Genomic DNA, 25,772 nt, shown 5'->3' with positions numbered 1-25,772 from the left:
ATATTGTTTAGATTTCTTATGCCTATACTGTATGTCTCTCAGCAGTCTGGGCCACTCCTCTTGGATCAGAAGGAAAGACTTCCTCTGGAGCCTTGTCAGACAGGCTTAAAATGGCACCAGGAAATGGCATTCTTTGAACTCCAGCAGCACAAATTCACCTACTCTCTGATTAGGTGAGATTTCAAGAGAAATCTCTCCCTATTTAATAAGAGGTAAAGCAGGCCACCAATTCTGGAGTTTCTCTTGGAGTGAACTAACACTGTTTACTTTTAAAAAAAGGAAAAGAGACAATTATCTACAGATATACAGGTACACCACAACCAAACTCATTCACTCCCCATGTTACATTACCCAGATACCACAGCAGGTCAATGAGCCACAAACTGGTGGTGTTGGTATGGTGGATATGGTGCTGCTGGAAGTAAGCCGTGTGAACTAGAAAACAAAGTACTCTTCATGTGCAGTAGTAGAAAAAACATTTCACACACTGCTGATTTCTGGAATTCCTAAGTAGTGCCTATGAGCAAGTGTCTAAAACAAGATTTCCAAAACAGTGCATGTTTTATTTTTTGCCCTAGCACTAACCACAGGAGGTTGGTGGCTTTGATTATTTGAATCTGCTGTGTAGTGCTTGGGCAAAAACCAAAACGTGCACCTAAGGGGGCCCTAGGACCGAGTTTGGGAAACCCTGGTCTAAAACACCAGGAAGTGTCAAGGATGTGCACTTATTCACTCATGGAAATAATTCTGATTTATTAACTGGTGGATGCTTTTCCAAAGTTGACCTACCCGAAAATATTAACTTACACAACATTTTAGAATCTAAACCCAGTGATCTCATTAGTGTATTTCTGATAATCTGCAACTCTGCATTATCAACTGTTGAGTTATACTTAATAAATTATGAGGTTGGCAGACTGCAGAGCATCTCCGAAGTTCAGATCAGAAGACTAACCCAGCTGAGAATATTCCCTATTTTATTCAAAAATGTAATACACATTAACATCAAACACAAACATACTGTATATGCTGCCTTGATTTGTGAAAGCTCTTATTTCGAAACAGGCTAGAGCTGAGTGAGGGATCATAAAGTACAGGAAATTTGCTCTCTGGAAGTGTGTGAGAGATTATAGCTGTGTGAATACTGGCGTGTGAGGTGGCCACTACACTGACTGCTGCGCTCTCGAAGGGTGCTCCTTTGTACACAAACGAGATCCGGGAGCTGCCTGTTCTATTCCGCAAACGCTCAGAGGAAAACGGTGAGGCAGAAAGCGGTGGGCGGAAAGAGAATTCAGGTTGTTGAAGACCCTAGGGAACTTTCACTCTACACCTGAAAGGAAATAACATTGAAGGTTCAAGTCAAAGAAATTCCGTTTCCATAGATTAGGTAAGTAGTTGGAAAAAGTTTGGTCAATATTTCTGCGCCTTTGTCCAGCTTCCTTCATGTCCAAATGAAAATACTTTGCAGGGCATTGTATTCTCGTTTACTTAACTCAATTTAATGTACACTAGACTTAGTTTTACATGTTTCTATAATGTGACAACAGGTTTTCGAGCCATCGCCAATTAATCCTCGAGGCTCGAGCACCTGGTGCGATTTGAAGTACCGATGGATTTCCTTCACCCCCATTCTCTGTATAGGGTCTACTTTGTCAGTTCTATATCAGATGGCTGTCACACTCTAGGCGGCATTTGCCTTCTCCCTGCAGATTTCAGCCGTTAGCTTCATCCACGACTACCTCATGTGAACTAAAATCCCGACGCTGTGTTTCAACGTTTTGAAACGTCAAGTCATCGCTTGCTATGTGGCCTTTGCATGAACGAGAAAGAATCATAAAAAAAAATGCACAGATCTATACAGCTATGGGTGCCTCCATCTAACAAAACTATATCTCCCGAGTTACGCTTACACGCAGGTGTTCAGAACACGCTCCATAGCTAATTAGCACAGGTGGTCGCCTCTTCTCTTCAGTAAACAAGCTCTGTAACATGGAGATATGGCCTTGTGGGAACACGAACCACAGGAGGTTGGTGGCACCTTAATTGGGGAGGACAGGCTCGTGCTAATGGCTGGAGTGGAATGGTTAAAATACATCAAACACAGAGATTCCATGTGTTTGATGCCATTCACTCCTTTCCCAGCCATTATTATGAGTCGTCCTCCACTGACACTAACCCTATCAAGGTGTATCAATTCAACCTTTTTAAATGATTTCTCACTGATATGAAAGATAAGGCCCTTATGCTTCCAAAACAGAGCTTGTTAATGTTCCGATTGAGCATCAGGGCTCTTAACAAAACTCCCCCATACAGAAGATGCCTTTGTCCAATAACTTGTGTAATGTAATGAAACTGAGAGTCATGATCAAGGGCTTATAGAGATGGAGAATAGACACTTGACAACTTTCAATATGATGGGTAGAGTGAGTGAGTTGACATAAAAGTATAGGCCTACTTATTGTGCTATTAATTTGAGCTTGTCCAGGTATACTGAAACCACTACATTTTACTAACCTACTTCCTTCACCTGTGTTTTACGACCATTCTTTTATAGGGAACAGACAGCTGCCAACCAAGAGTTAATTTCCTATAACAGCCAGGGACCTTACTCAGCAAACAGTGCCAGCTGAGAGACCACACTAGGCCTATTCACCATAATGGCCTCTCTTTGTTTTAAAGAACTAATGCTTCTAAAGAGCATAAAAAATGACTCCCATTTCAACTCTACTAAGTGGAGGCCTGTTCTGTGATGACAGTGATGTAAAATCTGTCCCGTCAGAGATGTACCCGATTATGGTGGCATGCCAGTATTAAATTCATCATCCACTGGTCAAAGTCATCTAATGCTACTTGTCCACAAAGAGTTTTGGCCATGTGTTTCTCAACACTTCATCATTCAGTAACTTTGGTCTCTAATATCTTAGAATAATTTGGACAGTATGACTGCAGCATTGGGATGGATTATATAATGTTATTATTGGATATTGAATTGAGTGATATTGGATATTGTAGGCTACTCATTGCCTCAGCAGCACAACAGTTGTCACAGATTTAGGGTAGAAAAACAGTTTCCCCAAATATTATGTTGCCTTAAGACTTCTTGAGCCACAGTGTAAATGTGCATGATGTGACCAGAATTTAGCAGGCTTACGTTCTGAGAGGAAAACAACATTTGATCCAATGGGTTTCTCACATATTCTTTGTACACACAGTGTGGGACCTATGATCCAATGACTTCAGACCCACAAAGCAATGGTCAGAGGAAAGTTTGATTGGTGCAATGTGATAGGGGATTATAGTACAGACCTGCCTTTTGCACAGAATCTTTACAAAATCCTTTTGGCCTGTACATCATGCATTTGCCTTATTTAACACATTTACCGCACAGCTCATCCCCCATGTTAAAAGTAAGGGGCAGTGACTCACTCTCACACCCCTATAATCTCTGTGGGCACAAACATGGAATCATAGCGATACAGCTTCAACAACAGATTTTCTTTGCCCCACAACAGTGTCTGTGGACCATCCTCTACATTCCCCTTTGTTGTTAAATATCACTACTTCTTAAGATGGCCATGCTGAGCTAGCTGGCCTGGCTATTAATGGGCCTGGCGGTTATGTTCTGGACCGGTCTCCAAGGAGACAGTCCTCATCAGAGGGAAGCTGTGGTGTGCAGCCCTGATTGATCAGCTGAGGACGAGGGGGGAGACCATGGACTCTCCTTTCACACCCATTCCTTGCAGTCATTACACCCACTTTTAGGAACGAGTGACAGACACTAAAAGGTCTTTATCGTGTGCAACGTGATACCCAGTGGCAGATGCTGCAGCCTGCAAGTGACTGAGTCATAATAGCTATGACGAGCGGGTTTTGAAAACTCCCCGCAACCTTTCATTACTGGATCATAACAATTTAGGGGACTGGGCATGGCCTGTTGATTTTACCTACCAACTGTTGGTATGAAATTCAAAGACTCATATCAAATGTTATGTCACAACAGGTGTAGACCTTACAGTGAAATGCTTACTTACGAGCCTCTAACCTGATGATTTGGTGTTTAATTCACCCTGAGCTGTAGTATCACCTCTCACCCCTGCCTTCCCCTCTAGATGGCGTCAGTGAATGACTCTCGCCTTCAGCAGCAGCCTGCCCAGAAGGATGCGGCTGACCAGAACTTTGACTACATGTTCAAGCTGCTGATCATTGGCAACAGCAGTGTGGGGAAGACCAGCTTCCTGTTCCGCTATGCTGATGACTCCTTCACCTCAGCCTTTGTCTCCACCGTGGGCATAGACTTCAAGGTCAAGACCGTCTTCCGCAATGAGAAAAGGATAAAGCTACAGATATGGGTGAGTTAGCTGGCATGTGGGACAAAATGCATAAGGCTATGGTCTCTACAACATGATTGCCATCATAGTGGACTCTCATACACATCATCAAAAGAGGACAGTTGTCTTCTGTATTAAACCAGAATATAAATCCATAGGCCAAATCTTTGCTATTGAATTTAGTTTTTCTGACAGATGGCTGATAATTCTATAGTGGGTCAATCACCAACGTTCATCTGCAAGGCCCTTGCATTTTACACAGTGGTGTAAAAATACTTTGAAGTACTACTTAAGTCGTTGTTTGGGGGTACTTTACAATTAATATTAGACTAATTTTACTCTTTTATTCCTAAAGAAAACATGTACTTTTTACTGCCATACACTTTCCTTGACACCCAAAAGTATACATTACATTTTGAATGCTCAGTCAGGACAACAATATGGTCCAATTCACACACCTATCAATATAATGCCTCTGGTGGACTCACTAAACACAAATACTGCATTTTTAAAAGATGTCAGAGTGTTGGAGTGTGCCCCTGGCTTTCCGTAAATCATGCCATCGGGTTTGCTTAATATAAGGAATTAGATTTATAGCATGTCATTTTTTACCTTTACTTAAGTATGACAATTTAGTAATTTTCCCACCACTGTAATTAAGTACATTTAAAACCAGACGCTTTAAGACTTAAGTAGTATTTTACTGGGTGACTTTCACTTCAGTCATTTTCTATTAAGGTATCTTTGCTTTTACTCAAGTATGACAATTGAGTATTTTTTCCACCAATGATTTTACCCTCTGTCTCTCGTATGTTTTGCTGAAAACTTGGTTTCTCAGCTCAAGCTACTGCAATGTGTTGCTGCTGCTTGCACCACATGCTCTAGAGACTAAGGCTGTGTTTGGACAGGCAGACCAATTCTGATCCATTTTCCACTTATTGGTCTTTTGACCAACCACATCAGATCGGTCAAAAGACCAATTAGTGGAAAAAAAAATATCAGCTTTCTGTGGAAATACTTGAATTACAGGGCTACCAGATTTTTACATTTTATTTCTATGTAGCCTAGTCCCCTGACGTCTGAAAGTGTTTCAAAGCAAACTATTTCCACATACAGTGAATGCTGTTTAAACATATGATTAAGCAAGACAAACATCCTATATTGTATTGAATCAAGATGAATCAGCAGCAACCATGTCCACACCAATGTACACACCAAAACCAAGCTGACTGACGCACTGACCCGGTTTCCACCGAGGACACGTGATTTGGCTTAATGTCGTCAGTGGTGGCTGGGATCACTGAATGCCATCCGATGAGCATCCAGTGAGTTTCAAATCAGAAGAATAAAAGCCTCCTCAGTTTGCCTCATACATTGGAGGTGTGGAAGTAGCAACCATGTCCAATAAATGAGCCCTGGCTTCGAGAGCAAGTGTACAGTTAATGAACAACCCTATGTGGAATGGCCAGGGGCGTTTAATCCGCAGCGTCCTGTTTTCACTCAAACCCTCTGAGCCTCACCACTCTATGAAGAGTGTACAGGTGGTGCCCTGTCCACTCTGCTGCAAGCTTTCCTCCTTGTGTGTGGCATGAAAGGCTTGAAATAATGCTTTTATCATGGTTTTAAAAATGAGTTTAATTTAAAGCCTTCTATAGTACTATTATGGTTGTACTTTCTCAACCTGAACCATACTGTTTATTCTAGGAGGATACACCACATGGCAATATGTTAACTGCACAATGACACACCTGGTGTCAGAACCACAAAGCCCAGGTCTTAGAGTGTGTCCCTGCTTTGTGTGGGCGGCAGGACCAGGTGACGCATGCTGAGAAGGGTCCTAATGACATCAATGGCTCTGACCCCCAACCATTTTACACTCATTGTCAACATGCATATGTTTTTGGACAGTATTTTCTTTACTTGGTGTATAGATAGTTGTGGAGACAGTGTGAGCCATGGGGACAGTGTATTTGGTTAGTGCTACTGTAAGTTCCATTACCCTGCTAAATATTTGATCATGTCTGCACAGATCAGGTAAGATATGCATCTGGTATCTTTCATTCATAAATGAAACAAAAATGACCTTGAGATGACGCAGACTCCTTCTGGGTAAGGTCATTTAACAGAAGTACGCCGCTGCGGATACACCACCTCACACACTTACAGAGTACTTGTCTCTCTAGCCCGGCACCTGCTCCAAGTTAAGAACAGCTCTATTTCTTGCAATCTCTAAATCGGTGGCAGTTTGTTCGGGCTGACTACCCTGCACACTGACTACCCTGCCCTAATGAAACATTCATAAAACACCCACCCCACTATTCAGTGATGTAAAGTCCTCCAATGCAAATGAGGGACCCAGGCCAGGTTACCAAGCGACGGCCAAAGATCGTTGCTGTGCCAATTTAATCCCCTCACCTGCTTGACTATTTTTTTCATGTTAACCTTTTCTAGGGAAGCAACTCTGACATCACACTCATCCTCTACTTAATTGAAAGATGTTTCTGATAAACAGGTCTCTACAGCTCTGACATCACACTCATCCTCTACTTAATTGAAAGATGTTTCTGATAAACAGGTCTCTACAGCTCTGACATCACACTCATCCTCTACTTAATTGAAAGATGTTTCTGATAAACAGGTCTCTACAGCTCTGACATCACACTCATCCTCTACTTAATTGAAAGATGTTTCTGATAAACAGGTCTCTACAGCTCTGACATCACACTCATCCTCTACTTAATTGAAAGATGTTTCTGATAAACAGGTCTCTACAGCTCTGCGGCACCAGAGAGCTGTTATCAACGTCTGACGCTCTCCATGTTCTTTTTGTTCTTACTGGGTTTTTCATAGTGGGCCAGGGTTTGTTGTTTGATAATAAGTTATGTTGATGGACATGACAAATGTAGATGTTACTCTTTGTTTAATCATGTATCTGACACTTTAATTTGTAATAGTCTGAAGTTGACAGTGGCTTTGGGTGGGAAGGTTTAGGCTGATAGGACAATTTAAAGGACAAGGCACTATCACAGAAGTATGTTTATTTATGTCAAATATCCATTTTGTATGTTTAAAAAAAAAATATGAATAATTGTAGTCTTTCCTAGACCTGCTGAATATTTACAAGCGTATACACACACATTCACCTCTAGCATCTCAAGTCTGTAGGCCTTAGTCAATATTGCCCCTTTCTGGTCTCACAAAATACCACACAATTTAACATGTTCCCAAACCCAACCTGTAAAGAATGACCATCCATCATATTCCCCACAGGACACAGCAGGACAGGAACGCTACCGTACCATCACCACAGCCTACTACAGAGGAGCCATGGGCTTCCTGCTCATGTATGACATCACCAACCAGGACTCCTTCAACGCAGTTCAGGACTGGTGAGTGAAAGGTGGAAGGTTCCATTTCCATATTGACCCTGCTGCCTTCTCAGACTGTGCATTCGTCTACTCTCACCTCGGTCATACAGGGCAACTCAGATTAAGACATACTCTTGGGACAACGCACAGGTGATCCTGGTGGGAAACAAGTGTGAACTGGAGGATGACAGGCTAGTCCCCACAGAGGATGGCCAGAGACTGGCCGAAGATCTTGGTGAGTACTATACACGACAGCATACAGTCTTCGCAAAGACTATACACAAAGAGGTCACACTACCACAGCATACTGACCTCATGAGAACACACAGATATAGCAGGGGACACCGAACACTTAAGCCTAAATATCTCATCTGCTTTTCTTGAAATCTCTCCACGTCTCTGTCTGACAGGGTTCCAGTTCTTCGAGGCCAGCGCCAAGGACAACATCAACGTGAAGCAGGTGTTTGAGCGGCTGGTAGACGTCATCTGTGAGAAGATGAACGAGAGCATGGGCGGAGATGCCAACCTGTTGTCCAATCACAGGAGCACCAGTCTACAGGACTCGCCTCCAGAGAACCATGGGGGCTGTGGCTGCTAAATCCCGCCTCACTTCTCCTCACAGCCCCACAACAAACCCCGTCACTGTGCCTGAAGTATAGAGAGCACACCTCTCAAACTACACCTCAATCTCACACCCCCTAACACAGCCACTACAGTGAAAACCATAAAGCAGCCAGCTGAGATAACCATTGATCCCCTCCCCTCGGTCCATCCAGCGTTATCCCACATATCCCCTGCTCTAGTTTCTGTATTCCCTGAAAAGGCCCCATCTCTCTTGTGTACTGTGGCCTTCACCCCCCCCATGTGGTGGAGCCAACAGCTTCTACCACATGGCATCCCCTCTGCTCTTCTGGCAAAAAAATGTAAGTAATGTATTTATTGTGAGAAACCTTTTTAAAGCAAAGCTAGTTCAAATCAGCTTAAAGAAATGCCAATGCGAAGATTTGTCATAATGAAATTAGTTTCCAGTAGTCATTATTTTAGGTCATTGTTGTGTTCAGAGTTGAATTAATGAAAATATAATAGTTTTAGACTCAAACAGAGCAGAAGGTGCTTTTGTTTTGGATGCCCCCTGGCTAGGTGCTCTGCTTTGAATGTATTCATTGGACTTAACTTCTCAGAATTCAAAACCGGACAGAAAACAGCACGCCCAAAACCTGAAGAAAATACAACAAAAATCCCCATTTTTGCTGTCATGTCCTTGATCAAAATCTAGATGGAACTGTTATTAATGAAATCAGATGACATCATCCAGACAATCACAAAACTGAGTTATTCTGCTGCTTTGGCCTTTTGCTTCCTTATTTACCTGACTTCCATGCTTTACTCTGACACTGAAGATGCCATTTTTCCATGTCCTCAGAATAATTGTGCACTACTATTCTTGACACTTTCTTAACCACTACAGCTTATGGGAAAGAAGGTGAAAAGTATGAGATTCTGTTCCAAACAATGTTAGAGCAAAGTTGTGCTCTAGGATGTTTGTCTGGGAGGAAGTCATAACAGTAGTGACACTGATGCTCATCACGTGACCTGCTCTGGCATGTCCCCGCTCACCCCTCTGTGCCTCCCTTCCTACTCATTGTTCTTACACTTTCCAACCCGATTGCACAAGGCTTCAACAGTGTCCTGTAATCTGGATGTGCCAGTGTAAACTGCCTGCATTACTTGCATGATGTTACTGTACTGTTCTTACAACTAAGTTACTGTCTATGAAGTAGCCCAATTAAAGCGTGGTGATTGGCCAAGCATGACACCCATGCTAATTCATTTTCCAAATCATATGCTTAAACAGAAAGACAAATGGTGCACCTAAAGCATGTACAGTGCATTCCATTGTACTGCTCGGATGGCTTCAGTAGAAAAAATATGCATCTCTCCAACTGGACCGGAGAGACATGCATCTCCCCCTGTTCTCCGGCCCTCTGTTACTCACAGACACTGCCATTTCCCTATCACTAGCCCCACACTGTTCACTGGCCATCAGTTAGGGACAGGCACTGTCTCTGCATGATAGCAGCCTTATGTTTTCACGCCAAAGCACTGCTAAAGCTGAGGGGTTGGGTCAAAGCCCGCCAAAAGTATTCATGTGCGCCTACTCTCTCCCATTGCTTATCACAAAGACACCTATCCACCTGGATGCACAGCTGATGCTGACTCGCTGTTTGATCTTAGCTGGCTGATTTGTATCAAGTGATCTCCCCTGTTCATCTCCTACCACGACCAAGTGGTCTCGTTGTGGTGTGAAACATTTTACTGGAGACTTAACCTTTTATAGCTGTGTAAAAATGCTATACCCACATTACATCTGCAATATGCCCAAGTTGTAAAGCTTTCTCCTGGGTGGTGTTTGTCAGTGTATTTAAAGTGTTTTTCTTTCTGCTGCTGAAGGTAACTGGATTGAAAGTGGTGAGGTTTTACTGAAAGTCCTGAGGAGGACTTCTCTAAATGCACTGATACCCAGTTTATCTAAATACATAAATGTCAGTTGATTAAAAGAACCCATAACATATTTTTTGATAATTATGTTCATCTGAAGTTGTAAGTGAAAGTCATTTTATCCTTTTATTTTTTTTCTGTGGAATTGGTTAGTTTTTGTGTAGTCTGGCATTCCATAGGTTATAATGGAGGCTTGTTATACTATTAAGGGGGAACTATACTGTTGTCTTAATGTATATTTGTTTTGTTCCTATTTAAGGCTCTGTTTAATGGAAAATCTTATTAGAAAAGGCATATATACATTGAATGTGTTTATGAAAATAAAGACTTCATTACAAAATATAAATGCTGAGTTGTCGTTTTATTGTGCAATCCTGATGATTAGAACTTGTGAAAGCACAACATCTATGCATTCAAGCGGACAAAGGCTTGAGACCCATGTTCTGTGTGGTTAGGTTAGTCTTCATCTATAATTTATGGCCTTACGTCCTACCTCCCTTCCCATTTGGATAAGGGGGGTTGTGGTGTTTTTTTAATCTAACGACAGAAAACCACACTGCCGTGGTCCTCAACAATAAGAGGTTTCCTGGTGCCCTTTCCTGTCACCTACCAGTTACCCACAGCATTTCTGAGTCCTTTGCAGTTAATCTCTTTGCAATGTTTTGTAACCTTTTTATATTTTTACATCAGTGTATGTAGTCTTACATCATATACTGGTGCCTATCAGTGATCTTCCTTAGTGCCAAATGAGAAATCCTCAGCCTGAGCCCACTAAAGTCAAGTGATGTAAGGCCAGGCTAAATTACATTCAAATGATGTAGGGTTGGGATGAGCCTAAACGCCCCCATGCTTATCACGGGACACTACCCCTTGCAATACAGATAACGCAGGTCGAGCTCAAAAACATGGGTGTAGGTCAGAGATAAGAGACCGTTTACGCTGAGTTGTGAGTTCACTGGCTCCATGTGGGTTTACAGTTATTAGGCCTTCCCTATTACCTGTGTATGTCTGCCACGTGCCTCCTTTGTTCCTCACAATAAGGAACCTCAATTATGCATGTCGAAAAAAATAGCCCACTACAACTAAATGCAGTTGTCACTTAGAGTTGTGCCCTCAGCTTTCTCCTACGGTCCCTGTGGTTTGGTGGGACATATTGTCCTGTTGGAAGCATGTTGTAACCTTACTCTAGTCCCGCCCACAGACATGAGTGAAAATACTTTATATGCTCCACCTCTACAGTTGGGTTTGAGTAAAAAGTAAACAGCTTGGCTTGGACACTCGCTCACACCTTATCTCCTGTGATGCACGCACAACGGTGTTGCACTATCCATAGTATCTCAGAGACAGACTCACGAAGTGAGATGGAGAAAACAGACGTTTGGAGCTGGTTGCCTACCAGTTACGCAGTACAACACAACGCGTTGGCCGCTTTGTTCTCAGAGGAGACAAAAAGATGACAAACGATAACCTGAATAAGCTGTTGGTTTTTTGTGTATTATTTTGTGCTCAGAAAACATCCATCGTGCATGGTGCACAAGCTTTGGAAACTAAAGGTAGGACACATTTTCCCAAATAGCCTACTTGTTTTCTTCACGTTCTGTAACACAAGTGTTTACAATTACAATGCTTATTTTCAATCGTGTTATTGTATTTTGTATTTCAACATAATATGTTTGATGTTTTAGATTTGGGTTAAGATAGAGACAGGTTATCAATTGTCAAAAGTTTGTGTGTTTCCTTGCACAATTTGGTGAATTTAATAGCTGTTAAAAATAGTTATAATAATCACTAATCATCAATAGTCACTCCTCTGGAGCTGTTTGGAGACTTACTTTAAATCTTCACCTGTGTTTACTAAATTGTCAAAACCAATAATGCCCCAACACCCATTTTCCTTGTGGACTAAGACTTCCCTCCCTTGTCCACACAGTGGCTCTGCTGCTCCACGCTGAGCCAGAGAATCCAAAGTGCTTTGCTGAAGGGATGTCGGACCTCACCTGCTTCTGGGAGGAGGATGAGGAAAGGGCTGGCTCTGCTGACCAATACTCATTCATATACACATACCAGTAAGTCATGATCAGGCAAAGCGTTCAGTTAATAATTGCTGCTACGTTGTACCATATCCTCTCACCCCTGTCTTGGTAGAGGGTAGCTACCTGCTATGAATGTGTTTTGAAGAATGATCACCTCAATTTTTCATTTAGCCTAGAAACTTGATACAAAGTGTAAACAATCCAAATGTCTCTCCTCCTCTGCAGGAATGAGAACAGCAGTGAGTGTGCCGTAACTGCCCTACCAGCAGCAGGCGGCAAGAGGCTGTATTTTTGCAGGTTGTCCCAGACTCAATTATTTGTGCCCCTTGACATCCGGGTGTTTCGGGACGACCTGCTGATCCACAACCGCAGTCTCTTCATTGAAGTTGTCTGTGAGTTAGAGTTCTGGTTGTGGGTGACTTTTGGGAACTATTGCATTAGTTTTTTCTCAGGATTTAGGAATGACATTTTCTTCTCACGTCTGTGTGTCAGTCCTGTTAGACCCGCCTGCCAATCTGACATTGACGAGTACAGGGACGCAGGGGCAGCTGAAGGCCAGCTGGCTGCCTCCCTCTCTCAAGTACATGGGTGACAGCATGATGTACGAGGTCAGCTACGCCATGGCAGGGAGACACATTGGAAAGGTATGAACAACACACACTCATATCAGAGGTAGAAGTTTGTTACCGGACAACAGAAACGTTTGAAGTCCTTGTGAATAATGGTGCAGTTCCTTTCTTGGCCTTCGGCAGAGATGTGTCAATGACAATGCATTATCATCTCTTGTCTTCAGGTGGAGGAGGTGCAAGCCAGCTCTGAGCTCATCTTACGTGGTCTGCAGTCAGGTACTACGTACAAGGCGCGCATTCGTGTCAAACTGGACGGCGTCAGCTACAGCGGCTACTGGAGTGCCTGGACTGACCCGGTACTGATGGAAACAATGCCTGGTGGTAAGCTTCTTTCTCCTGCAGCAACATTCACACGGTCACCAAAATAATGTGCTTGTCTCGTGAGCTAAACATCTTTGTTCTATTTGTGAGGGATCCCTCCCTTGGATTTCATCCCTGGTGTAACCTTGTTGCTGTGCTATCTTATTTGCAGACTTGGACCCTCTCATTATGTCCCTGAGTCTCATCATCTCTCTCGTCCTCACCCTGCTGTCTCTCATTGTGCTCATGTCTCATCGCAGGTCAGTTACCATAAACAACAACTTTCCAATGTTCTTAGTCTACCACTGTAACTACACTCTTTAGTGATCTCCTTTGTAGAGACATCCTCAGTGGTATATTTATGGAATAAGGCTGTACAATATTGTCTTCAGGTTCCTGTTGAAGATCTGGCCAATCATTCCCACCCCTGAAAGCAAGTTCCAAGGCCTCTTTAAGGTTTATGGCGGTGACTTTCAGGTGAGACAAATAAATCCAGTATTAGTATCCTTGGAATATGAAACTCGGTATGAAGTACCTTGTGCAGTTTTTATCTATATCCTTTGTGTGTATCGTAGTCTGTTCATCTTGACTCAATATTAGTGCCGACTCCTGAACCGCTCTCATTTGGTTTGTCAATAGGACTGGTTGGGCCACAGCACTGGAGCCTTATGGTTGAGGCCAGCCTACTTCTACTCCGAGGAATTCCCTGCGCCACTTGAGGTGCTCTCAGAGGTTAGCCTTGGTCCCGCCTTACCCAGCTCCGCTTTGCCGCCCAAGGCCTCAGAGGCACTTGGTGAGGAGGAGGATGAAGACAAGAAGCTAAAGAAGGTGGATTCTGCATTGATGGAGGGGTGGAGAGAACCCCCCCAGGAGCACTGGCTGATGGACCAGCTCCAGGCTATTCATCAGCACCCTGCACCCCGGACCCAGTCTTCTCTACTGGAGTCCCATGATGCCTACGTCACCCTCAATGCTCAGAACCACAGTGGGGAGGAGCCTCTGGATGACATATTGGAGGAAACTTTGCCCCTGCACGTTCTCTTTGCCTCTGGAAGGACATCCTCTGAATCTCGATCAGACTTGGGCTCCGTCCAACAGAGCTCAGGATCGGGCCGCCTCTCGTCCCAGTCCAGTTTTGAGTCCCCAAACCACACCTGGCCGCCCAAGGGCCCCGGGTACAGCTACATGGCAGTGGCCGACTCAGGCGTCTCCATGGATTACAGTCCGATGAGCTCGAGTAAGATCGATGACATTGGGAAGGGAGTTATCTATACCAATGAGTATAAGAACGAGATCCCTGCACACAGAAGACCCATAGGTACGCCCATCCACTTTGCATTCTGAATTAAGGCTAAGCTATGTTACAGGCTATGAACTGAGGCTTAAAGGTCCAATGAAGCTGAAAAACAGTTGGGATGTTTGTCCAAGGCTTCTACATTGACTCCATCTTCTTGTCAGTGGAATGTAAAAAGCCAGGATGTAGGCTATGTGATAAAAGACAAACCAAAATTTAAGCTCAATGGTTTTGGCGAGGAAAAGTCAAAAGTATCCCTGATAAGGATTTCATAATTCTTTGGATGTCACAAGCTCATTCTCACAATATCTCGTCAATCGAAAGGCAGCTGTTTGAGAAATACATGAACAACTGAAACACTCTAAAGCTGATATTATAAAACACATGTAATGTGTATATTCTTAGATCACTGGATCTTGTAGGTCAATTTAAGGTTATTTTCTATATTTTTATTGGAATAACTAGATAAAGTTGACACTTAAATTGTAAATATTGTGTTTGTCTATTGTACAAGAGTATCACTAAGATGTAACCATGGTCTTAACATGAAGATCCTGCGAGAATGAAGAGGATGTGCAGGAATGTGTTTAGGCAATGTGTCACATTTCAGTATGATGCAATTGTACACCTCTTGCTTGCAATGCTTTGATCAACAAAGGTTGTAAAAGTCATGATGGTTCCAGTGTATGAATGTTTGTATATCTGTCTGTCTGTCTAATTGTCACCTCATTGAATCTTACATATTATCATATATTTTGAGAGGCCATAATTGTTGAAACTGTAAATAATTCAAATGTTATTTTGTTGGTTTAAATAAACACCAGTTTGTTGAAAATGTAGGTAATTCCTCCCACCCAACAAACAAAAATTGTGATTTGGCTAAATGTATGGGTAGATTGAAAAAACGTTGTCACATTTTAAGTTGTCCCATTGGTAAAAAAATATAGTTGTATACATAGGCACATGTGAATATGGCAATTCAATGTTGTAGGGCAGGCATACTCAACTCTAACCCTACAAGGTCTGGAGCCTGCTGGTTTTCTGTTCTACCTGATAATGAATTGCACACACCTGGAGTCACAGGTCTGAATCAGTCCCTGACTAGAGGGGAACAATGAAAAGACACAGTGGAACTGGCTTCGAGGTCCAGAGTTTAGTTTGAGGGTGGTAGAGTATCGCAATATTTTTTCCATGGCAAAAATGAAAACAAAGCAGATTAAACTATTTGGTCCTTTAAAAAGCCTGCTGTATGAAAAATATTATGCGCTATAGCATGGAAAATAAATAAATGTGACTCTGGATGACAACAAAATTATTTGTTTCCAACATTAGGGCGGTTTTCCTAAAGAAGTTAAATCTGTTTCATGTTTTGTTTCTTTGCCAAGATAGTGATATCGTCCCGTTACTTAGAATGTGGACAGTAATTGAGTAGCCTAGGCATTGGGGAAAAGGGTATTTGACATCATAACAAGTGAAGTTCACAACTTTCCTTATATGACTGACCTAGATCTTAGCATAATGAGATGAGGTTCTGATCTGTTCAGAGAAGATAAGGAGCACAATCCCCTCACAGAACACAGGTATAGAACATAGCCTAGTAAATATGGGAAAATCTTTTAAAAACAACCAACGTGAAAATTTGTTTAGAATAAAGGCTCCAATCAAACATGTTTTGTTTCTTTTTAGTTTACTAACATTTAGACAAATTAGGAACTAATTAATATTCTATCTTTAAACCCTTTGCTTTTCCGTTATTTTCAGTGTTCATTTCTAAACAAACTGGTGAATGTTTCCTGACCTTTTCATTACATGTTATGGTAATACTGTGATGATTACCTATACGGAACTTCTGACAATCTATCATTTCTGTAACTCAGTATCTCTTTATGGGCAACAAAAATGTCAATATAATGCCTGAAATATAACATAAATGTTAATCAGTTCTGATGCGCTTCCATATTTGATATCTTCACAATGCATTTTTTTTGTACTAATATGATTTAAAAATGTATGGCATTAAAGCAAATGAAATGTTACTGGTCACATACACATATTTAGCAGATGTTATTGCGGGTGTAGCGAAATGCTTGTAAACTGTGCACCATTTGATGTTCTTGTTGTCCTTTAGTTGAGAAAAACGTGGGGAGACATTCTAATTGTCCCCGACAGCTAATATCTATAGATGGGTTGGTTGTTTAGCAATAAAACCAACGGGTACACAACTATGTGGCAAAATCGACAGGGTTGGCTTAGATTGTTGACAACATGTACACTATATTTTGTCTCCAATGTTTATTGAAAACATAAATAAAGTTGTACAATGAGCACTTGTTTTCTCAAATACATAGTTACAGTTGGTGGTTAGCTAGCTAGCAAGTTTTTGCCATATTAGCATAGACGTGACATCAGTCAAAACAAGAAATGGTAAGATAAAACTAGCTGAAATGAGCCACTTAAGATTCCCCACATGTTGCTAGCTATCTGGCCATCCAGAATGACAACACATGGCCTTCTGCCCCATTGAAGTGTGCGCATCGTTTTCGTGACGTTCTCTGCTATCCCGTCTATAGCATCAGCCTAATCTTCCCTCTACAAATGATCTTAGAAAGCACCACAGGCACAACGGTTAGACAGAAAAGTAATGTAAAGGAGAGTTGAATGGTTGAATGTGAAGTCGCATTGTGTAGGAGAGAAGACAAAAGGGCAAGGGAGGAGAACATACTAAAATTATATTGTGCCAGATCAGTCAGGAACCGTACGATTCAGTCGGAGGAGTGGTTTAATTCACACAAAAACTTTGCTGAAAACTTTTTGTAAACACTAGTGAAAATCATTTTGTGCATTGGAAAAAAACTGTTCCCCTTGCATCTCAGTCTTTGGGAATGCAATTGTTTGATATAAGTATATATGTTTTTTGCATGTCTTTTATTTCTTCCTCATCCACTGGCAAGTAATTTAATAGATTTCAAACCATTGTAAACTCCATTGAGCGATTGGGGCAAATGACCAGTCGCCATTCTCGTGCCAGACTTGAGACCTCCTCATCCTTAGCAATAGGGTCTTCTGTGATCCCAGCACCAGAGAGGTAAACATGCCACGTGTCCTGTGGTCCTGCTACAGCAGGGGCAGAGTTCCAGTCCTGGTCCAAGGTACACCTAACCTGAAAGTAGCGGTCTAACACTGAGAGGACAGGGTCTGAGGAGTCCCCACCAGCATGCCCTTCCCACTCGGACTGGAACGAGGCTATGACCCGACAGGGGGCCAGACTAGCGGCTCTCTCTTCCAAGGTCTGTGTGAGAAATGCAGCCGTGTCATACAGCAGAGCAGAGATGTGTGCAGCAGAGGACTGCTCCGCCTGCTGAAGGCCACCACTCACCCCAGGCCCGCGCAGGTAGCCCTCCAGCCCATCCACGATGATCAGCGACGGAGGGGCAGCAGATCCAGAGGCTGATTCATGCAAAGAGGCCACGTCCTGAAGCAAATCTTCCAAGGACCTGGGGTATGAAAACTTGATTTTCTGCAATAAAGTCATGCCAATAATCAGAACTGTTTGCTAATAATCAGAACTGTTTGCTTAGGACTTTTCAGGAAAACATTTTCTCCCTGATTTCTAGGGAGAACTTGGCAGTTGGCCCATCAGGCATGTTTTGTGCTGATAAGTGATGCACATCTCTGTGACAGATTAGGGGTACCTAGAGTGAGCTCTCTTATCTGCTTAGGAGGCAGGATAGTGAGAAGAGATAAGTATCCATCATTAGGCGTACCTCATAAACAAAGGACATACAAATGTATAATTAACTTGCTACTAGAGGTCGACCGATTAATCGGAATGGCAGATTAATTAGGGCCAATTTCAAGTTTTCATAACAATTGGTAATCGGTATTTTTGGACACCGATTTGCCGATATATAAAAAAAAAAATGTTTGCACCTTTATTTAACTAGGCAAGTCAGTTAAGAACACATTCTTATTTTCAATGACGGCCTAGGAACGGTGGGTTAACTGCCTTGTTCAGGGGCAGAACGACAGATTTTTACCTTGTCAGCTTGGGGATTCGTTTTTGCAACCTTCCGGTCACTAGTCCAACGCTCTAACCACCTGCCTTACATTGCACTCCACGAGGAGCCTGCGTGGCAGGCTGACTACCTGTTACGCGAGGGCAGCAATGCGGTGCGGTGCCTGTTCATTTCTCATTGAATCACAGCCTACTTCGACAAACGGGTGATGATTTAACAAGCGCATTTGCAAAAAAAAGCACTGTCGTTGCACCAATGTACCTAACCATAAACATGAATGCCTTTCTTTAAAATCAATACACAAGTATATATTTTTAAACCTGCATATTTAGTTAATATTGCCTGCTAACATTAATTTCTTATAACTAGGGAAATTGTCACTTCTCTTGCGTTCCGCGCAAGCAGTCAGGGTATATGCAGCAGTTTGGGCCGCCTGGCTCATTGCGAACTGTGTGAAGTCCATTTATTCCTAATAAAGGCCGTAATTAATTATGACATAACATTGAAGATTGTACAATGTAACAACAATATTTAGACTTAGGGATGCCATCCGTTAGATAAAATACGGAACGGTTCCGTATTTCACTGAAAGAATAAACGTTTTGTTTTCGAAATGATAGTTTCCGGATTCGACCATTTTAATGACCAAAGGCTTGTATTTCTGTGTGTTATTATGTTATAATTAAGTCTATGATTTGATAGAGCAGTCTGACTGAGCGATGGTAGGCACCAGCAGGCTCGTAAGCATTCATTCAAACAGCACTTTCGTGCGTTTGCCAGCAGCTCTTCGCAATGCTTCAAGCATTGTGCTGTTTATGACTTCAAGCCTATCAACTCCCGAGATTAGGCTGGTGTAACCAATGTGAAATGGCTAGCTAGTTAGCGGGGTGCGCGCTAATAGCGTTTCAAACGTCACTCGCTCTGAGACTTGGAGTAGTTGTTCCCCTTGCTCTGCATGGGTAACGCTGCTTCGAGGGTGGCTGTTGTCGATGTGTTCCTGGTTCGAGCGAGGAGAGGGACGGAAGCTATACTGTTACACTGGCAATACTAAAGTGGCTATAAGAACATCCAATAGTCAAAGGTATATGAAATACAAATTGTATAGAGAGAAATAGTCCTATAATAACTACAACCTAAAACTTCTTACCTGGGAATATTGAAGACTCATGTTAAAAGGAACCACCAGCTTTCATATGTTCTCATGTTCTGAGCAAGGAACTAAAACGTTAGCTTTCTTACATGGCACATATTGCACTTTTACTTTCTTCTCCAACACTTTGTTTTTGCATTATTTAAACCAAATTGAACATGTTTCATTATTTATTTGAGGCTAAATTGATTTTATTGATTTATTATATTAAGTTAAAATAAGCGTTCATTCAGTATTGTTGTAATTGTCATTATTACAAATAAATGTAAAAAAATGTAAACGAAAAAAAATAGGCCTATTAATCAGTATCGGCTTTTTTTGGTCCTCCAATAATCGGTATCAGCGTTGAAAAATCATAATGGTCGACCTCTACTTGCTACATCTTCCAATTGAACATGACACAAAATAAAAGTGCTAGATGTCAAAAGACATTGTTAGTTAATGATTTCAATAGGGAGTGTGGTGCTGTGTTATGTTTATCAAGGTAGTGCCAAATAACACAGCTGCTGGACCAAGCTAGATAGGTCGTTTTTATTAAGGCCTAGTAGTATGTGAATAGCTAATTACCTTCAAATTGTCGGGGCTCAGGTTGGACATGGATTCTTGTAATGATCCTGGAAGGCTCTGAATTTGAACCTGAGTGAAAAATGAGACTTTGAGCCCCAATTCAGAGGCAGCCGTCACCGCCGCAAGTATCAGCAACGAACGGTTGACGCTACAGTCTCCGACCACCAAGGTACTGCATTTTGATGGTGCGATGCTTTTGAAATCCTTCGGTTTTCCATTGTGTTGGTTAAATGTCCTAAAGACAAGCGTCAAAATATCGGCCATATCTTTATTTAGCTATCTATCTACATGTATGAACTTGGTTTATCGTTGATAAAAGTTCTGCTCAATGCATGACGTGCAAAGAACATTTTCGTTTCCCGCCAAGTGCTGTCACTTCCTGTAAGACAACTTCCGCTAGGAATGACAACAACAGACAGCTGTTGTCAAGATGGCGGATGGCTATGGAGGAGAGGAGGGTCCCCTGGACGCTGAAGAAGCCGGGGATCAAATAAAATCAATTTCGAGGCGTTGTAGAGGCCGTCCCAGGCTCACGGATTCTGATCGAGCACAACGACGCCTCGAGTCCCGCAAGAAGTATGATGTTAGGCGAGTTTATCTTGGAGAATCTCACAAGGTTTGGAGTGAGCTTCGCCGGCGAACGAGTTTGAGTGACGCTGGACTTGCGGAGTACCTAATCCTGCTCAACTCCACGTACGGGGAGAGATACCAGCAAAAATACGGAGGGTAAATTTACGAATAATACATAAAATCAGAATATCAAACTAGCTAGTAACTAATATTGTTTAGCTAGATTATCCCCCCTCTTGTCATCTGTTAAATGTGAGTCCTTTCCCCAGGCCACCTCCTTCAATCAATTGGGTTAGCTAGCTCGGGCTATCAACTCAATAGTGCTTAACGTTAACACAGTATCCTCATGCAATAACGTCACTGTCATATTTATATTCCTGGCCGCTAGGAAGACAACCCCAGAAGTATGTGCAAAGCTGAAAATAGGTAAGAAAGAACACCACATTTGATCCATTTACTCTTAAAGAAAAGTAGCCCAACATGAGGGATTGATTGATACATTTATGTCACTGGTGATACTTATTTTCTTACAGGGAAAAATAAGAGAGTGTCTAGCCTTTGTAGCATGGTGACCTGGTACCAGGATCACTCCCAGACCTGCCCACATGAACCGCAGCTCAGAGCTTTGGAACCCCAACCTGGATTCTCCACCTCTGCTATCTGGCAGTGTGATGCTGACCATTCATTTGTGCAGCACCTCTCCTCGCCACCAAGAGGGGCCAGTGAGATGGAGACAGAGACGGAGGAGGAAGTTGACAGGGACACAAGGACAGAGGAAACTGGAGGAATCATGACCAGGAGGAGGAGGAGAGAGACAGATGCCCACAGACAGCTCACTGGTAAGAGATACAGTACATTCACATACTAATTTGGCTTTTAATTGTTCTGAGTCACATGTAATTGTATGGGAACCACTGATTTGACAATCCAGGTAACCTGTATTTAAATGCATCTTTATTCTGTACCCTTGTCTTTCCTAGATGCAGGAGGGGATTTGGAAGTGGCCGGAGCCCCGGTGACTATGGATCAGGTGGAGCAGGCCACGGCTCTCAGCCAGCTCCCAGGGATGGAGGCCCCATCCAGGGACTCTCCACTAATGGAGCATCTCTCTGAGAATCAGTCTGTCTGGGAGATGGAGGTGGTGATGGAGGCAGGCAGACAGCAAGCCCAGGAGTCTGACGACGAGGAGAAAGGTTACAATGCTCTAGGGGAGGACATCAACCCAGAGGAGGAGGCGGAGGACCTGAGAAGAGACAGAGGAGATGAAGGAGTGGGTACATCACAAGATGGCTATGAGTGTGTTGTAGTGACTGCATCCTTAACTGACAGACTGGACAAAGCCGATGAGGAGGACACCACACAGACAATGGGTGACACAGCTGGTGTAGACACTCAGACCAACCTTCATCCAGTCCCAGCCTCTATGCAGGTGCCTGGGCAAGGGGAGCTATTTCATTCTCAGACACTACAGACTGTGGGGACCACCTGTGAGATACCAGACCAGCGAGGAACTCTGGACGGTTCTCAGGTTAAAAAAAAAGACTAGTAATTTGTCTTGGAATTTTATCACAATCAAGTAGCTGTCGTTCCTGAAAGCACTGCCTTTATATAGTAATATTAACATGTAGCCTATCCTATGTCCCTCTGCCTGTCATTCGTAGCTGATCATCATCACTGGCCCCAGCTACGAGGCTTTGGCATCCGAGGGCATCCAGCTCAACATGGGGGGCGGAGACGTGGAGGAGGTCACCTGCACTGTCATAGAGGGCGTGGCTTACAACCAAATGTGCCAGTCAGTGGCAGACTTTAGGACGACAGAGGAAGACTCCATCACAGGTACTGCTGGCACAGTATTTTAGCCTTTGCTTACACCGACATAATATGCATTAGAATATGCTGTAATTGTTGTATATGCTGATTTAAAGGATACTGACATTGACAAAAATCAATGATGAGTAGCTTGCTATTCCAATGGTTTGAGATATTTTTCTCTCAGGCCTGAGTGACAAGGAGCTGCTCCAGCCCAGTGTTGAGTCTCATTGCTTGGAGCCCACTTGTGAGAGGGAGCTACAGAGGGGCCTAAGCAGGTGAGTGGCCAGCATGGACAATTATGGGTATCACATCTGTAGAGACAAACTTATATGGACATGCCATTTTCATTCCCATCTTGACTTCCTCAGAGCACTTCTGTAGATGAACCACGGGCATCACTCCCTTTTCTATTTCAGATGTAGGAGGAGCAGACGAGGTCCTGTCATCGAGGCAGACGGAATGCTCAAGATGTTCCACTGTCCGTATGAAGGCTGTAGTCAAGTCTATGTAGCCATCAGCAGCTTTCAGGTAAATAGGCCCTTTTAGGCACTCTCCACTTCAGCTTTTGCCTTGATTTGGAACACCTTGACCTTGTAGTGCCATCAAGTTACGAATAAAGAAAATAGAAATGCACACATGTTGCTGTAACTACCTGCTGTGATCCATAATATGTTCTTTATGTTCCCTGCAGAACCATGTGAATCTGGTTCACAGGAAGGGGAGGACCAAGGTGTGCCCCCACCCCGGCTGTGGCAAGAAGTTCTATCTGTCAAACCACTTGCATCGCCACATGATCATCCACTCAGGTGGGCACAAATAATTCTAAATCTGGGCTATACTGATATACTGTACATTGGCGCATGAGCTAGTAGTAATGTATTCATATGTATCCTGCTATGACGTCTACTGTATAATGCAGCTTTGAATGTCAACCTGTCTCTAAAGCGAATGGTTTTGACCGCATGGAACTTTACTGGGTGATGCTTCACAAGCGCCTCGCATCTAACCGTGCTGCCTATGAAATGATTGCTGACCTGGTTGTAAAATCACCCAACTTTACACTGGTCTGTAGAATGGCCATGTAGAATTACCAAATACAATGGCTGTTAAATACACGGACTGGTTTCAGCAATATTGTCTAATGGGGATTCTGAATCACTTCCAAATAAAATCTAATTGTTGAGAGCCCCAATCAGCAGAGAGGCTATATGAGTTGTGAGCTGTCCTGGCGACTCAACATTACAAGCATCTGAATTCTGCGCCTGCAGGCCGTGCCCAACCCCAACTAACTTTGTCCCCTCATTTTTAAACTAAGTTTGTCGCAGATGCCGTACCCCCGCACATTGACTCGGTACCGGTACCACCTTTATATAGTCTCGTTATTGTTATTGTTTATTTAGTAAATATTTTCTTAACTCAATTTCTTGAACTGCATTGTTGGTTAAGGGCTTGTAAGTAAGTATTTCACGGTAATGTCTACACCTGTTGTATTCTGCTCATGTGACAAATAAAATTTGATATTAATTTTTCATCAAACTTTGTGTAGGAGTCCGAGACTTCATCTGTGAAACATGTGGGAAATCGTTCAAAAGGAAGAATCACTTAGAGGTTCACCGACGCACGCACACAGGAGAGACGCCCCTTCAGTGAGTGAAACACTTTGATCACTCAAGTTTTTACTCCCAGACGGTTTATTTCATTTTCTCTACACATTTTATATTTTGGTTTTGTACAATATATGCAATTTTGTCTCACAAACAAAAATGACTACATTGCACTCCTAAAACCACTTTCTGCAGATTAGAATCATCTTACATGTTTCTCCTTCATCTCTTGTCTCCCTCCACTCCTCTACCTCTTCTGCAGGTGTGAGATCTGTGGGTACCAGTGTCGCCAGCGAGCATCTCTCAACTGGCACATGAAGAAACACACCCCCGAGGCCCACTACAACTTCACCTGCGAACACTGTGGCAAGAGGTTTGAAAAGCTTGACAGTGTTAAGTTCCACAAGTTAAAAAGCCACCCAGACAAACAGGCAACATAAGGCGCAGTGCTGCTGGAATGTGCACTAAATATCAACTGGTCAGGGTCAGACCAGAAAGGGACTGACTCTGTCGACAAAGAACAAGAGAAGAAGAATGCCCGTAGAGACGGGTATGCCCTTTTGGGGAAAGAGCAGCTCTTTTGAATGAACACTCTAAGGACATTGCTTAGTCTCGCTCACTATAATGGACTTTAGACCCTGCTCTCAAAGCTGTGCTGGACACAGCCTTTTTAGAGCTCACAGAGGGAGCCTAGCTGTTGATATAGTACATTTCAGCACAGTTGTTTACATAATGTGCTGTACGCCTCTAAACCATACTGTCTATACCATATTATTAACATATCCATAGATTCTCTCTTTTGTATTCATTTTTATACACTTGTCATCCACAGTTGTAATGTACTTGTTGGAAAAAAGTATGTTATTTTTGTTAATGCTTGTGGTCTCACGTCAATACATGTACATGAACTGATGCCTGCTGGTAAAATGCCAAAACTAACAACTTACATATTCATGGGGAAATTATAATTACATCTTGAGTAGTAATTGTAACAATGTGCATGGATGTAAAGGACATGTCAATGGATTCAGAAAGAAGAGTTGTGTTGTCACACAAGTGGGCTGCCTACATTGAAATAGAGAATTGGTCATTTTTGTCATTGACCTGACCAAGGAGTAGTCTTTTTGTGTGAAAGTCTTGCATCATCTTTCAGGTCTGTCTGTTGTGCTGTGTGTCTATGAACAGCGTGATGTTGTCTTGTGGTTTTAAAATGGCAAATGTAGTTTTTGAAAACCTTTTTTTTCTAAAGATCTAAAGCAGAATCGCTAATTTATAGTTATGTTCTTTTCCTGTTTTCTGTATCACTGAATTATCAATGTAAAATATGTAAATATGACCTAAATAGATTCTGTACATATTTCTGGAAGAGACATTTGTTTTGAGACAAATGTAAAATAAAATAAAAAAGGAGTACTGTATTGGAGTTTGGGATTGTCTGATGTGGCAAGGAAAGGCATAATGTGAGCGTTGTCACACTGACACACAAGGAACTGGCAAACACATATTTTCAGTGCATGGTGGGATGAATGTAAGTCACATCATGTATGTCACCAATGGCTGGTATGACAAATGTTCTAAATAGTTTCATTGATGTTGAGTAAG

At 42.5% G+C, this 25,772-nt stretch overlaps 4 protein-coding genes across 4 annotated transcripts; 3 read left to right on the top strand and 1 right to left on the bottom strand.

Annotated features, from left to right (window-relative positions):
- Positions 1–1,123: 1,123 nt before the first annotated feature.
- Positions 1,124–10,541, top strand: LOC106601364 (ras-related protein Rab-3D). Its single transcript, XM_045716157.1, has 5 exons — positions 1,124–1,387; positions 4,110–4,349; positions 7,599–7,717; positions 7,807–7,931; positions 8,107–10,541. Exons 2-5 carry the CDS (start codon positions 4,110–4,112, stop codon positions 8,292–8,294), a joined length of 672 nt encoding a protein of 223 aa, XP_045572113.1. The 5' UTR covers positions 1,124–1,387; the 3' UTR covers positions 8,295–10,541.
- Positions 10,542–11,436: 895 nt separating this feature from the next.
- Positions 11,437–16,775, top strand: LOC106601362 (erythropoietin receptor). The gene is made up of 8 exons (XM_014193528.2): positions 11,437–11,748; positions 12,126–12,261; positions 12,454–12,620; positions 12,721–12,872; positions 13,022–13,178; positions 13,330–13,417; positions 13,550–13,634; positions 13,797–16,775. Exons 1-8 carry the CDS (start codon positions 11,649–11,651, stop codon positions 14,499–14,501), a joined length of 1,590 nt encoding a protein of 529 aa, XP_014049003.1. The 5' UTR covers positions 11,437–11,648; the 3' UTR covers positions 14,502–16,775.
- A 432-nt stretch (positions 16,776–17,207) lies between these two features.
- On the bottom strand, positions 17,208–20,523 carry swsap1 (SWIM-type zinc finger 7 associated protein 1). Its single transcript, XM_014193529.2, has 2 exons — positions 20,185–20,523; positions 17,208–17,968 (listed from the first exon to the last, which is right to left on the bottom strand). The coding sequence occupies exons 1-2, from the start codon at positions 20,446–20,448 to the stop codon at positions 17,417–17,419; spliced, it is 816 nt and encodes a 271-aa protein (XP_014049004.2). The 5' UTR covers positions 20,449–20,523; the 3' UTR covers positions 17,208–17,416.
- A 91-nt stretch (positions 20,524–20,614) lies between these two features.
- LOC106601361 (zinc finger protein 653) lies at positions 20,615–25,588 on the top strand. Its single transcript, XM_014193526.2, has 10 exons — positions 20,615–20,910; positions 21,143–21,180; positions 21,288–21,593; positions 21,735–22,282; positions 22,416–22,590; positions 22,751–22,841; positions 22,983–23,094; positions 23,258–23,372; positions 24,113–24,212; positions 24,433–25,588. Exons 1-10 carry the CDS (start codon positions 20,615–20,617, stop codon positions 24,608–24,610), a joined length of 1,959 nt encoding a protein of 652 aa, XP_014049001.1. The 3' UTR covers positions 24,611–25,588.
- Positions 25,589–25,772: the final 184 nt, after the last annotated feature.

The sequence above is a fragment of the Salmo salar genome, chromosome ssa03 (genome assembly GCF_905237065.1).
Source record: "Salmo salar chromosome ssa03, Ssal_v3.1, whole genome shotgun sequence".
NCBI classification, from domain to species: domain Eukaryota; kingdom Metazoa; phylum Chordata; class Actinopteri; order Salmoniformes; family Salmonidae; genus Salmo; species Salmo salar.
This window is presented reverse-complemented; position numbering and strand designations above follow the sequence as displayed.

What these genes read in the sequence shown, in the direction of transcription:
- LOC106601364 (XM_045716157.1), top strand. Translation starts at nt 4,110, where the DNA reads ATGGCGTCAGTGAATGACTCTCGCCTTCAGCAGCAGCCTGCCCAGAAG. An exon ending in GGATAAAGCTACAGATATGG is followed by an intron (nt 4,350 to 7,598) that starts GTGAGTTAGCTG and finishes TATTCCCCACAG; the next exon opens with GACACAGCAGGACAGGAACG. An exon ending in GAGACTGGCCGAAGATCTTG is followed by an intron (nt 7,932 to 8,106) that starts GTGAGTACTATA and finishes TCTGTCTGACAG; the next exon opens with GGTTCCAGTTCTTCGAGGCC.
- swsap1 (XM_014193529.2), bottom strand. Translation starts at nt 20,448, where the DNA reads ATGGCCGATATTTTGACGCTTGTCTTTAGGACATTTAACCAACACAAT. An exon ending in TGAGCCCCGACAATTTGAAG is followed by an intron (nt 17,969 to 20,184) that starts GTAATTAGCTAT and finishes ACTTTATTGCAG; the next exon opens with AAAATCAAGTTTTCATACCC.
- LOC106601361 (XM_014193526.2), top strand. Translation starts at nt 20,615, where the DNA reads ATGGCGGATGGCTATGGAGGAGAGGAGGGTCCCCTGGACGCTGAAGAA. An exon ending in GAACTCTGGACGGTTCTCAG is followed by an intron (nt 22,283 to 22,415) that starts GTTAAAAAAAAA and finishes TGTCATTCGTAG; the next exon opens with CTGATCATCATCACTGGCCC. An exon ending in TAGCCATCAGCAGCTTTCAG is followed by an intron (nt 23,095 to 23,257) that starts GTAAATAGGCCC and finishes TGTTCCCTGCAG; the next exon opens with AACCATGTGAATCTGGTTCA.
- LOC106601362 (XM_014193528.2), top strand. Translation starts at nt 11,649, where the DNA reads ATGACAAACGATAACCTGAATAAGCTGTTGGTTTTTTGTGTATTATTT. An exon ending in ACAAGCTTTGGAAACTAAAG is followed by an intron (nt 11,749 to 12,125) that starts GTAGGACACATT and finishes TTGTCCACACAG; the next exon opens with TGGCTCTGCTGCTCCACGCT. An exon ending in CAGGGAGACACATTGGAAAG is followed by an intron (nt 12,873 to 13,021) that starts GTATGAACAACA and finishes TCTTGTCTTCAG; the next exon opens with GTGGAGGAGGTGCAAGCCAG.